At 49.7% G+C, this 14,344-nt stretch overlaps 2 protein-coding genes across 4 annotated transcripts in view; one reads left to right on the top strand and one right to left on the bottom strand.

The window, feature by feature from the left end:
- mybbp1a (MYB binding protein (P160) 1a) overlaps positions 1-4,045 on the bottom strand; it is a 130,035-nt gene extending 125,990 nt beyond the window's left edge. Inside the window, exon 1 of the mRNA XM_068010081.1 lies at positions 3,497-4,045. Within this exon, the coding sequence (XP_067866182.1) occupies positions 3,497-3,730 (234 nt within the window). The 5' untranslated portion in view covers positions 3,731-4,045. The remainder of the gene's footprint in view (positions 1-3,496) is intronic.
- Positions 4,004-14,344, top strand: part of eif4h (eukaryotic translation initiation factor 4h) — a 75,516-nt gene continuing 65,175 nt past the window's right edge. For 2 of the 3 annotated variants that reach the window (XM_068010084.1, XM_068010085.1), the window contains exon 1: positions 4,004-4,084. In XM_068010084.1, coding sequence (XP_067866185.1) covers positions 4,020-4,084 — 65 coding nt within the window. In that variant the 5' untranslated portion in view covers positions 4,004-4,019. The remainder of the gene's footprint in view (positions 4,085-14,344) is intronic. The other variant, XM_068010086.1, reaches the window with a different exon arrangement.

Genomic DNA, 14,344 nt, shown 5'->3' on the forward strand with positions numbered 1-14,344 from the left:
AACATCCCACCCCCTCCCCTCACCCAACTCCCCAGGAACTCCCCCCACCCCACCCCTTCCCCGACTCCCCGAGTACTCTCCCCGCCCCCCCCCCCATCATTACCCGACTCCCCTGGCACCCCCCACCTCACCCGACTCCCCGGGTACTCTTCCCCCCCCCCTTACCCAACTCCCCGGGTACTCCCCCACCCCCCCCACCTTACCGAACTCCCCGGGTACTCCCCCCACCTTACCCAACTCCCCGGGTACTCCCCCCACCCCCCCCCTTACCCAACTCCCCAGGGACTCCCCCCACCCCTCCCCCTTACCCAACTCCCCGGGTACTCTATCCACCCCCCCATTACCAGACTCCCCGGGAACATCCTACACCCCCCCCCCTCTTACCCGCCTCCCCAGGAACATTCCACACCCCCCCCTTTACCCAACCCCCCGGGCACATCCCACCCCTCCACCCTTACCCGACTCCTCGGGCATATCCCACCTCCCCCCTTACCCGACCCCCCCAGGTACTCCCCCCCACCACCTTACCCGACACCCCGGGTACTCCGTCCCCCCCCTTACCCGACACCCCGGATACTCTCCCCCCCCCCTTACCAACTCCGGCTCCCCCCCCACCCCCCCCTACCCCGACCCCCTACCACTCCCGGGTACTCCCCCCCCCCCCCTTACCCGACTCCCCGGGTACTCTCCCCGCCCCCCCCTTACCCGACTCCCCGGGTACTCTTCCCGCCCCCCATTACCCGACTCCCCTGGCACCCACCACTTACCCGACTCCCTGCCCCCCCTACCAACTCCGGCACATTCCACCCCTCCCCCCTTGGCACATCCCACCCCCCCCCTTATCCGACCCCCAAGCACATGCCACCCCTCTCCTCTTGCCCAACTCCCCAGGCACATGCCACCCCCTCTTACCCAACTCCCGGGCATATCCCACCCCCTCCCTCCTTACCCGACTCTCCGGGCATATCCCACCCCCTGCCTCCTTACCCGACTCCCCGGGCATATCCCATCCCCTCCCTCCTTACCCGACTCCCCGGGAACATCCCACACACCGCCCCCCCCTTACCCGACTCCCCGGGAACATCCACACACCACCCCCCCTTAGCCCCAACCACTCCCCGGGCATATCCCACCCCCTCCCTCCTTACCCGACTCCCCGGGAACATCCCACACACCGTCCCCCTTACCCAACTCCCCGGGAACATCCCACACCCCCCCCCCCTTACCCGACTCCCCAGGAACATCCCACCACCACCCCTCCCTTACCCAACTCCCCGGGAACATCCCACCCCCTCCCCTCACCCAACTCCCCAGTAACTCCCCCCACCCCACCCCTTCCCCGACTCCCCTGGCACCCCCCACCTCACCCGATTCCCCGGGTACTCTTCCCCCCCCCCCTTACCCAACTCCCCGGGTACTCCCCCCACCCCCCCCACCTTACCCAACTCCCTGGGTACTCCCCCCACCCCCCCCCCACCTTACTCAACTCCCCGGGTACTCCCCCCACACCCCCCCTTACCCAACTCCCCAGGGACTCCCCCCATCCCTCCCCCTTACCCAATTCCCCGGGTACTCTATCCACCCCCCCATTACCAGACTCCCCGGGAGCATCCCACACCCCCCCCAACCTTACCCGACTCCCCGGGAACATCCTACACCCTCCCCCCCCCCTTACCCGACTCCCCAGGAACATCCCACACCCCCCCACCCCCCCCCCCCGACTCCCCGGGAACATTCCACACCCCCCCCTTTACCCAACCCCCCGGGCACATCCCACCCCTCCACCCTTACCCGACTTCTCGGGCATATCCCACCTCCCCCCTTACCCGACCCCCCAGGTACTCCCCCCCCCCCACCTTACCCGACACCCCGGGTACTCCGTCCCCCCCCCTTACCCGACACCCCGGATACTCTCTCTCCCCCCACCTTACCAAACTCCCCGGGTACTCCTCCCACCCCCCCCCCCCTTACCCGACTCCCCGGTACTCTCCCCCCCCCCCAATTACCCGACTCCCCTGGCACCCACCACCTTACCCAACTCCCCGGGCACATTCCACCCCTCCCCCCTTGGCACATCCCACCCCCCCCTTATCCGACCCCCAAGCACATGCCACCCCTCTCCCCTTGCCCAACTCCCCAGGCACATGCCACCCCCTCTTACCCAACTCCCCGGGCATATCCGACCCCCTCCCTCCTTACCCGACTCCCCGGGAACATCCCACACACCGCCCCCCCTTACCCGACTCCCCGGGAACATCCCACACACCCCCCCCCCTTACCCGACTCCCCAGAAACATCCCACCACCCCCCCCCTTACCCAACTCCCCGGGAACATCCCACCCCCTCCCCCCCCTTACCTAACTCCCCGGGAACATCCCACACCGCGCCCCCCCCCCTTACATGACTCCCCGGAAACATCCCACAACCCCCCGCCCCCCCACCTTACACGACTCCCCGGGAACATCCCACCTCCCCCCTTACCCGACCCCCAGGTACTCTCTCCCCCCCCCCTTACCCGACTCCCCAGGTACTCTTTCACCCCCCCCCCCTTACCCGACTCCCCAGGTACTCTTTCACCCCCCTTACCCGACTCCCCATGTACTCTTTCCCCCCCCACCCGACTCCCATGTATTCTTCCCCCCCCTTACCCGACTCCCCATGTATTCTTCCCCCCCCTTACCCGACTCCCCATGTATTCTTCCCCCCCCCTTACCCGACTCCCCATGTATTCTTCCCCCCCCCTTACCCGACTCCCCATGTATTCTTCCCCCCCCCTTACCCGACTCCCCATGTATTCTTCCCCCCCCCTTACCCGACTCCCCAGGTATTCTTCCCCCCCCCTTACCCGACTCCCCAGGTATTCTTCCCCCCCCCCTTTACCCGACTCCCCAGGTATTCTTCCCCCCCCCCCTTACCCGACTCCCCAGGTATTCTTTCCCCCCCCCCCTTACCCGACTCCCCAGGTATTCTTTCCCCCCCCCCCCTTACCCGACTCCCCAGGTATTCTTTCCCCCCCCTTACCCGACTCCCCAGGTCCTCTCCCCCCCCCCCCCTTACCCGACTCCCAGGTCCTCTTCCCCCCCCCCCCCTTACCCGACTCCCCAGGTCCTCTCCCCCCCCCCCCCCTTACCCGACTCCCCAGGTCCTCTTCCCCCCCCCTTACCCGACTCCCCAGGTACTCTCTCCCCCCCCCCCCCCCTTACCCGACTCCCCAGGTCCTCTCCCCCCCCCCCCTTACCCGACTCCCCAGGTCCTCTTCCCCCCCTTACCCGACTCCCCAGGTCCTCTCCCCCCCCCCCCCTTACCCGACTCCCCAGGTCCTCTCCCCCCCTTACCCGACTCCCCAGGTCCTCTTCCCCCCCCCTTACCCGACTCCCCAGGTACTCTCTTCCCCCCCCCCCCTTACCCGACTCCCCAGGTACTCTCTCCCCCCCCTCCCCTCCTTACCCGACTCCCCGGGAACATCCCACACCCCACACACCTCCCCCCACCTTACCCGACTCCCCGGGCTCCTCAGGTACTTCAGCAACCCCCCAATTGCTCGCAGCCGCACGTCCTGCTCGGGCTTGGCGATATCCCAAAAGAAGTCGAGGAACTGGCGGTTCTGCTGCAGAAGGCCTTTAGCCCGGACCTCACTCCGGCCGTCGGCGTCTGGACCCGCGGTGAGAGCCTGGCCGCCGGGGTCTGGCTCCAGATTGCTCTCCCTCTCGCCCTCATTCGCTGCGGCCATGCTCCCTCTGGGTCCTCACACAGGCTCCGCGCCTAACCAAGCACTAGCCGCAGTGAAACAAGGGAAATAAAAAAATCGAAATGTAAAGAAGAAAGAGAATTTTGAAATAGGGGAATCTAATTAAAATTAATTACCATTAAATAAAATGAAAATGCAACGGAATGGATTATCTAATGGTGGCAGATGAATGTCTGAACCCTCCCGCCTGATCAGCCGGCGCTGAGCGGGACAGCTCCGGTTGTCATGGTGCCCGGGGTCCTGCGCCCCCTGGCAATCTCGAGCCGGAGTCATGGCGGATTTCGACAGTTACGATGAACGGCAGCAACAGTACAGCAGCTTTGGGGGAGGACGGGGGTAGGTACCGGGACCCGGTCTGGGTGGGTGGGTGAGTGAGTGAGTGCGACTTCAGCTCTGCTGTTCCAGTGTCAAACACACCACTCAGCTGTTGGAGACTTGACAAACGCCACAGGTTCGATGAGCATCAGCAGACTAGATACAGCAGCGCTTGGGTCCACAGCAGGTCTGTCCCCCTCCCCTCCTTTTCCCCCCTCCCCTCTTTTTCCCCCCTCCCCTCTTTTTCCCCCCCTCCTGTCCCCCCTCCTCGTCTTCCCCCCCCTCCTCGTCTTCCCCCCCCTCCTCGTCTTCCCCCCCCCTCCTCGTCTTCCCCCCCCTCCTCGTCTTCCCCCCCCTCCTCGTCTTCCCCCCCCTCCTCGTCTTCCCCCCCCTCCTCGTCTTCCCCCCCTCCTCGTCTTCCCCCCCTCCTCGTCTTCCCCCCCTCCTCGTCTTCCCCCCCTCCTCGTCTTCCCCCCCTCCTCGTCTTCCCCCCCTCCTCGTCTTCCCCCCCCCTCCTCGTCTTACCCCCCCCCCTCCTCGTCTTACCCCCCCCCTCCTCGTCTTACCCCCCCCCCTCCTCGTCTTACCCCCCCCCCTCCTCGTCTTACCCCCCCCCCCTCCTCGTCTTACCCCCCCCCTCCTCGTCTTACCCCCCCCCTCCTCGTCTTACCCCCCCCCTCCTCGTCTTACCCCCCCCCCTCCTCGTCTTACCCCCCCCCCTCCTCGTCTTACCCCCCCCCCTCCTCGTCTTACCCCCCCCCTCCTCGTCTTACCCCCCCCTCCTCGTCTTACCCCCCCCTCCTCGTCTTACCCCCCCCTCCTCGTCTTACCCCCCCCCTCCTCGTCTTACCCCCCCCCTCCTCGTCTTACCCCCCCCCTCCTCGTCTTACCCCCCCCCCTCCTCGTCTTTCCCCCCCCTCCTCGTCTTTCCCCCCCCCTCCTCGTCTTTTCCCCCCCCCTCCTCGTCTTTTCCCCCCCCTCCTCGTCTTTCCCCCCCCCTCCTCGTCTTTCCCCCCCCCCTCCTCGTCTTTCCCCCCCCCTCCTCGTCTTTCCCCCCCCCCTCCTCGTCTTTCCCCCCCCCCTCCTCGTCTTTCCCCCCCCCTCCTCGTCTTTCCCCCCCCCTCCTCGTCTTTCCCCCCCCCCTCCTCGTCTTTCCCCCCCCCTCCTCGTCTTTCCCCCCCCCCCCTCCTCGTCTTTCCCCCCCCCCCACCACTCCTGGTCTCTCTTTCTCCCCCCCACCCCCCGTCTCCTCGTTCCCCCCACCTCGCCTCTGCACCAACAACAAACACAATACGAGGATTCTCCCAAAATAACAGATTGGAATTAATTTGCTGTTATTGGGATCCAGCACATATCGACTTAATTATAGCCTCAGTTGTGTACTTTTCTCAGCCTCCTAAGCTTAAAAAATGCATAATTTTATAAAAGGTTAGAGTTCACCATCATTATTTTTGCTGAAATGCAGTTTTGTTAATTCCCATCTGACAGCTGAAACTGAAACTTTCTGAACTCCTTTACTTGAATCTCCAGTGTCAGACTGAAAGATCTCGAGAATGCGATTGGCAGATCTCTGTTGCATTTGATGCGGAAAGCGTGTGTTGAAAGCAGTGTTCCCTCTAATTCAAAAATGTGTTTTTCCCTCAGAAAATTGTTTTTTGTTTTTCCTCAGTGTAGCAATCGGAATGACTACAAAATGGTAAACTGTTTTGTAGGCTGTATAATGTTTTGTGATTGTACACTTGAACACCATTAATAAAGAAAGCACACCACATTTCTCACTTGCCCAACAGCCCTGAATTTCTTACTGAACTACTTAGTGGGAATGCTGCTGCACAAGGAAGCTGGGGCTTTAGAAAGAATGATGCATGAAATCAGTGTTTATAGAGCTGACAATTGACCTCCCGAGCTCTCCAGGTGGCAGTTTAATCTGGAGTGGGGCAATTCCACATTGCATGTGGAGAGCCTCTGCGCGACTACAACCTTCTACAGATCTCACACCTATGTTCTTCAGTGCCTTCAAAGCTGCAGTAATGTTTATTCACTGTCACGAAGATTATTTGCATTTGGAGCTTACATTATTTTAAAGATGAAGTGCAGTCTATTTTCTTGCCATATAATTCATTGAGTGCAGATACCTGTACTCTATTAATGTTTCTCAGTAACCCTTTATTATATATTTTTCGGACTGTTGTTTGGAGACAGCCTGAGATCAGGGCATTTGTGTAGAATTCACCCCCCAGCCACATCAAAATTATGAAATGGAAATAGTGAATTATAGATAGCATTCCTTGCTCATGATGTTTCCTCAAGGAATTCTCCACAGTTTGTCTGCGTTTATCTAGCAGACCCAAAATAACACTGGGGAGGATTGAACCATAAGTAAATATACGTGCTTGTCTCTTTAATATAACAAGATTATGGTGCATTTCAGCAGAAGTAACTTTCCTTCTCATTCTTGGATATTGGACCAATGAATTAACAATGTGAGAACTGCAAATTGCTAACTTTCATTTTAACATAAAAATCAGCACAGGCACTATGGACCAAATAGCTGCCTTCTGTGCTGTATCATCCTATTAATACTGATATTGGGAAACCTCGACACAACTAAGTCTTGTGATTTGCAGCTCTATACCCAAATAGACTTTAGTTTGAAATGAATACTAATTTAAAGAGCAGTGTTCCTTCTAAATATAAAATGCTTTTCTGCTCTTCGTAATGTCACCAGTTTTTTTGCTAGAAATTATTTTTATGGAAGTTAATCAAAATGTGAATTATTGAGTTGTCTAATGATCTTGGCATTGGAACATTTTATTTCAGCAATCAGATTAATTTGCTGTCACTTCTAATGAGGATTTGCAACTGCTGCATCAGCGCAATGTTGAAAGGGGTTTTGTAAACAATTTCTCATTTTCAAGTCTAAAAAGGTTACACAATATTTTAGACCATTGGGTATATTTCCCTCTGCTAATTTTAGCAAAAGAAAATGCAGTTGAGAGTATAAGTGATCAGAACAGGAGTAGGCCATTCAGCCCAACGAGCCTGCCCCACCATTCAATATGATCGTGGCTGATCATCCACTTCAATGGCTTTTTCCCACACTATCCTCATATCCCCTTATGTCATTGGTATTTAAAAATCTGTCAATCTCTACCTTAAATATACTCAATGGCTGAGCTTCCAAAGCCCTTTGGGGTAGAGAATTCCTACAATTCACAACCCTCTGAGTAAAGAAATTTCTCCTCACCTCTGTCCTAAGTGGCTTCCCCGTTATTTTGAAATTGTGTCCCCTGGTTCTATACTCCCCAACCAAGGGAAACATTTACCTGCATCTCCCCTGTCTATCCCTTTAAGTATTGTGTAGGTTTCAATGAGATCACCTCTCATTCTTCGAAGCTCTAGAGAATACAGGCCCAGTTTCCCCAATCTCTCTTCATAGGACAGACCCGCCATTCCAGGAACAAGTCTGGTGGACCTTTGCACTTCCTCTATGGCAATAATGTCCTTCCTAAGATAAGGGGACCAAAACTGCACACAGTACACCAGGTACCATCTAACCAAGGTTCTATGCAATTGAAGGAAGACGTCACTGCTCCTGTATGCAAATCCTCTTGCGATAAAGGGTAGCATACCATTAGACTTCCTAATTGCTTGCTGCACCTGTATGTTAGCTTTCAGTGACTTATTGACAAGGACACCTAGGTCCTTTTGGACATCTACACTTTCTAATCTCTTACCATTTAAGAAATACTCTGCACATCTGTTCCTCCTACTGATCCTCATGGCTGATCATCCAACTCAGTAGCCTGTCCGGCTTTTGCGACATACCCTTTGATCCCTTTAGACCCAAGAGCTATATCTAACTCCTTTTTGAAAACATTCAATGTTTTGGCCTCAGCTGCTTTCTGTGGTAGTGAATTCCACAGGCTCACCACTGTCTGGGTGAAGAAATTTCTCCTCATCTCAGTCCTGAAAGATTTACCCCATATCCTTAGACTATGACCCCTGGTTCTGGACTCCCCCATTATCGGGAACATTCTTCTTGCATCTACCCTGTCAAGTCCTGTTAACGTTTTGTAGGTTTCTATGAGATCCCCCTCAATCTTCTGAACTCCAGCGAATATAATCCTAACCGACTCAATCTTTCCTCATATATCAGTCCTGCCATGCCAGGAATGTGTCTGGTAAACCTTTGCTGCACTCCCTCTATAGCAAGAGCATCCTTCCTCAGATAAGGAGACCAAAACTGCACACAATATTCCAGGTGTGGCCTCACCAAGGCCCTGTATAATTGCAGCAAGACATCCCTGCTTCTGTACTCGAATCCTCTCGCTATGAAGGCCACCATACCATTTACCTTTTTCACCGCCTGTTGCACCTGCATGCTTATCTTCAACGACTGGTGTATGAGAACACCCAAGTCTTGCTGCATATTCCCCTCTCTCAGTTTATAGCCATTCAGATAATCTGCATTCCTGTTTTTGCTACCAAAGTGGATAACCTCACATTTATCCACATTATACTGCATCTGCCATGCATTAGCCCACTCACTCAACTTGTACAAATCACCCTGAAGCCTCACTGTATCCTCCTCACAACTCACCCTCCCACCCAGTTTTGTGTCATCTGCAAATTCGGAGATATTACATTTAGTTCCCTCATCTATATCATTAATGTATATTCTGAATAGCTGGGGTCCTAGCACCGATCCCTGCAGTACCCCACTAGTCACTGCCTGCCATTCGGAAAAAGAGCCATTTATCCCTACTCTTTGTTTCCTGTCCGCCAACCAATTTTCTATCCATCGCAATACACTACCCCCAATCTCATGCGCTTTAATTTTACATGCTAATCTCTTACGTGAGACTTTGTCGAAAGCCTTCTGAAAGTCCAAATAAACCACATCCACTGGCTTCCCCTCATCAACTCTACTAGTTACATCCTTGAAGAATTCTAGTAGATTTGTCAAGCATGATTTCCCTTTCGTAAATCCATGCTGACTCTGTCCGATTCTACCACTGTTCGCCAAGTGCTTTGCCATAAAATCTTTGATAATGGACTCTAGAATTTTCCCCACTACCGACGTCAGGCTGACTGGTCTATAATTCCCTGCTTTCTCTCTACCTCCCTTTTTAAATAGCGGGGTTACATTAGCTACTCTCCAATCTGTAGGAACTGTTCCAGAGTCTATAGAATCTTGGAAGATGACCACCAATGCATCCACTATTTATAGGGCCACTTCTTTAAGTACTCTGGGATGCATACCATCAGGCCCTGGGGATTTATCGGCCTTCAATCCCATCAATTTCCCCAATACCATTTCTCTACTAATACTGATTTCTTTCAGTTCCTCTCTCTCACTAAGCCCTGTGTTCCCCAACATTTCTGGTATGATATTTGTGTCCTCCTTTGTGAAGACAGAACCAAGTATGCATTTGTTGTGGTAGTGGATAACCTCACATTTTTCCACATTATATTCCATCTGCCACGTTCTTGCCCACTTACTAAGTCTGTCTGAATCCCCTTGAAGCCCCTTTGCATCTTCCTCACAACACGCATTCCCACCTAGCTTTGTGTCATCCATGAACTTGGAAATACTACATTTGGTCCCCACATCCAAATCATTGATACATATTGTGAACAGCTGGGGCCCAAGCACTGATAACTCAGGTACCCCACTCGTCACCGCCTGCCAACGCAAGAATGACCTGTTTGTTCCTACTCTCTGCTTTCTACCTGTTAACCAATCCATAATCCATGCCAGTATATTACCTCCTATCCCATGTGCTTTAATTTTGCTAACCAACCTCCTGTGGGAAACTTTATCAAAAGCCTTCTGAAAATCCAAGTATACCACGTCCACCAACTCCCCTTTATCAACTCTGTTAGTAACATCCTCAAAAAAACGACAGCAGATTCGTCAAACATGATTTCCCACTCATAAATCCATGTTGACTATGCCCAATCAGATCATCATTATCCAAGTGTCCATTTATCACATCCTTTAGAATAGATTCTAGCATTTTCCCTACTACTGATGAAAAGCTAACAGGTCTGTAATTCCCTGTTTTCTCTCTTCCTCACTTCTTAAATAGTGGGGTGACATTTGCTACTTTCCAATCTGCAGGAACCGCTCCAGAATCTATGGAATTTTGGAAGATGATCACCAATGCATCCACCATCTCCATAGCTACCTCTTTCAACACTCTGGGATGTAGAATATCAGGTCCTGGGGACTTATCAACCTTCAGCCCCTTTAATTTCTCCAATACAACCTTCTTACTAAGACTAATTTCCTTCAATTCCTCATTCTCCCTAATCCCTTGGATCTCTGATTCTGGGAGATTTCTTGTATCTTCCTCGGTGAAGACAGACACAAAGTAATCATTTAGCTCATTATAAATTCTCCTGACTCTGCCTGTAATGGACCCACATTTATCTTAGCGAAAACGTTTCCTTTTTACTTACCGATAGAAGCTTTTGCAGTGCGTTTTTATATTTTTTGCTAGCTTACATTCATATTCATTATCAGTTTCTTGGTCCTCCTTTGCTGTATTCTAAAATCCTCCCAATCCTCAGGTTTACTACTATTTCTGGCAACATTATAAGCCTTTTCTTTTAATCTTATACAATCCTTAACTTCCTTTGTTATCCACGATTGACTGCCTTTACCTTTGGGGGTTTTGTGCCTTGAAGGAATGTATAGTTGCTGTAAATTATAATACTTTAAAGACTATCCATTGCCTATGTATTGTTGTATCTTTTAATGTATTTTTCCAATCCACCCCAGCCATTTTGCCCCTCATACCTTCACAATTTCCTTTGTTCAAATTTAACACCCTGACTTCAGATTGAACTACCTCACTTTCGAACATAATGTAAAATTCTATCACATTATGGTAGCTTTGTATTCATACCTTTTTTGCTAAACTTAGTGAACAGGGAAAATAGAACCCCATGTTTTTTAAGTCGTAGCATTCATCATATTATCCAAAAGGAGGCAGTGGAAAAGATGAATGTTTGAGAAGCAGAATCTTTACCTAGATTTTCTTTCCGTCTCCAATTTTTGTGTTGACAGATTCTGTTTTTGAAACATTGTTCTAAAAATGATTGCTATTAGAACAAGCTTCATCTATTTTAGATCGACTGGTACTTAGTGTATCTGGAGGATGTTACTATTTCAACTGCTGGATATTCTTACACACATCAGTTGTCTTCTGCTTCTCCATCACCACAAGGTACAGCCCTTGCAAAGGTGAGGACCAGTGTCAGCGATTTGTAAACCAACATTTAGCACTGATCTTTACAAGCATTTCCTCATATTTGAGAGTCAATGAATCAAATACTTAGAGGGAACACTGCTGCAATAATATGAATCACTTATTTTTGATAGCGTATGTAAGTCTGTCTCCATTTTGAAAGAAGCTTGAGTTAATTGTCCAGGCTTTGCAATAATTCTGTATTGTCAACAGTTGGCATCAGTATCCAATTATTTGTCTATAGTATGAGACAAATCTCAGTTGTCCTTTGTGCATATGTGAGTAGCTCAAGCAGCTTTGAGTAACCTGCAAATGAGTATACCTTACTAAATGGGAATGAGATCCAGCAACGACAAATTGGAATCAAGTCCCAAGGCCAGACAGTTGAACTTTAGCATCAATCATAAAGAACAGAATTAAGGCTACTATAGTAATATATATTATTATATATTGGGTGGCACAGTGGTTAGCACCGAAGCCTCACAGCTCCAGGGACCTGGGTTCAATTCTGGGTACTGCCTGTGCGGAGTTTGCAAGTTCTCCCTGTGACCGCGTGGGTTTTCGCCGGGTGCTCCGGTTTCCTCCCACTGCCAAAGACTTGCAGGTGATAGGTAAATTGGCCATTGTAAATTGCCCCTAGTGTAGGTAGGTGGTAGGGAATATGGGATTACTGTAGGGTTAGTATAAAAAATAGGTGGTTGTTGGTCGGCACAGACTCGGTGGGCCGAAGGGCCTGTTTCAGTGCTGTATCTCTAAGTAAAAAAAATAATAAAATAAATAGTGCAAACTGGATCATCATTTCAGGTTGGAATAATTTAGTCCCCTAGGAAATTTTGAGTGAGCTGGCCATCTGCCAACATTTTACTGCCCTTTGGATGAGCTGGAATATATGATTATCTCCCAGGAAAGGTCAGCTTTTACAAGTTATTTTCTGCTGAATTCCCTGCATTATTATATTAAAAGGATTTCATCTTGTTATAAGGTTTGGGACCTGAGAACTGGAGGTGTCTTTTGTTATCAAAGTTGTTTCTTTACACAATGAAAGTGACTTGGATTTGAGGTCAATGGGGGAGACAAAATTGTCCAGTAGATAATTCAGAAAGGAAACTGGCTAATCTTGATATTGATTCAGTGAGTCCTCAAGTGTTAATTAGCATCTGAAGGCTCATATGTATATAAGATTCTAGATAATGAGGGATTGCTTTGCAATACACTAACAGATTGAGGAATTGAAAGCAGGTGTCAAACTGAAGTGATGTGAGGTTTATTTTCCATCCAGTATTAGGTGGGAAAAATAATCCCAGACAATATGGTTGTCGTATTTTGAAAGGAATTATATTAACACAGGTCACAAAAATGTTTGAATATCATTATTTGTTGTTCAGTCCCAGAAGCATTACAGGATTGTTCTAGTGCAGATGCATTGTGGTTAATAATAATAAGTAGTTAAGTGATAAGTGCCTTTGTGGAGGTGCACCTCGTTAATTTGTATGTGAATCTTTGAAACTAATTTTCATTTTTCCCAACATTGTGTGTCAGTTTAATTACACTGTTTCTTTCCACTAACAATTTTTATTACATGTCTGATCTGTTGCCTGGTATTTGAACCAGTGGATCACTTGCTTGCAGTCTTGACTTGGAATTCCTCCAGGACAACGCTGGTTTCAGTTGTCACTACTTGTACAAAACGTGTAATGCTGCCAGAATGTGATTCAGTTTGTTGACCATTTTGTTTCCTTAAGTGATGTAAATAGTTAAATAAAGGTTCCAGATTGGTGCTGTAAAACTGACCCCTGATATAGGAAGGGGTGAAGAGTCCATTGGTGGATTGGATCAGGGGTGCATGGGGTGTCATCAGTCTCCTGTTAAAAATTAGCAGTTTCAGACACCACAATGGGAACAGAATGTGGATGGGACCTCAAGGTTATTGGCTCAAATGAACACTGTGGAAAAGCCTCTTCATATAACTATGGTGAAAAATATTCATCCTGTTGGAGTGTACTGGTAGCCAATGAACAAAGTGGCAAAAACAGAGCCAAGCCTGAATAGATAAGTTATCTGGACATGATTTCAATACTGTAATGTCATTTTAAAGGTACAGGTGATGGTTATTAAAAGCTAGTAGCTTATGGCATTATGTGACCCTTGAAATTAGTTTACTTCCAGTATATGTTATAATATGCACAGGCTGTATAATTTCTCAGACTTAGAATTGTTGATCTTGAGTGTGGCCACCATTGTACTTTGGTGATCTGGAGTCCACCATTCATCCACATCAAACTGAGAGCCTACAAATCAGACACTTTATGTGCAGAACAGATTTTAAAAGTATCTTTATTTCAATTTATATTAAGGAGAAAAGTATCGGTAACTGTGCCACAGTGTTCTCTCTTTTGTGCAACCATTGATAATTGAAAGAATTGAACTCAGAAGTTCTAAAAGCCAATTCATTTTAACAAAAGTTGATCTGAATTTTAATGTCTCCCTGTGCACTTTGGATCATTTTTGTCAGTTAAATATATATATTTAATGTATCAGTGCAGATACTAATACAGCTGAAGTTGCTTACTGCGATGTGTTTTATCTAAAAAAAAGGTTACATTTTCAAGATAGTCTGCAGGTACTTTTTTCAAAACAATTATTTTTTAACGTGTTTGCCAATTCCCTGTACTATTCACCCAGATAGTGCCACCCATTCTAGATTAGGTGGAATGACGAGACTCAGTGGGTGAGCCTGTCATTACGGTTGCTGTCCTGAGGGCAGCCCATGGAACAATTGAGATGCAGGTAGTTGTGAATGGCGGCTATGTTCTACAAGCTCATCCATCTTGAAACTGCAATCCTGGCAGGGTAACAGTTATAATAATCTTGGAAAGCAATATCTCTGTTTATTTTTAAATCAGTAATTTTTAATGAGTAGGTTATTCGTGACAAAATCCTAACCTTCAGTGATAGCTGTCAGCACTAATTAAGGAATGCTACTCGACTACTTCTGTTAGTATTCTGATTTCTTTGCATGATC

Source organism: Heterodontus francisci, chromosome 30 (assembly GCF_036365525.1).
Source record: "Heterodontus francisci isolate sHetFra1 chromosome 30, sHetFra1.hap1, whole genome shotgun sequence".
In the NCBI taxonomy this organism is placed as follows: Eukaryota; Metazoa; Chordata; class Chondrichthyes; order Heterodontiformes; family Heterodontidae; genus Heterodontus; species Heterodontus francisci.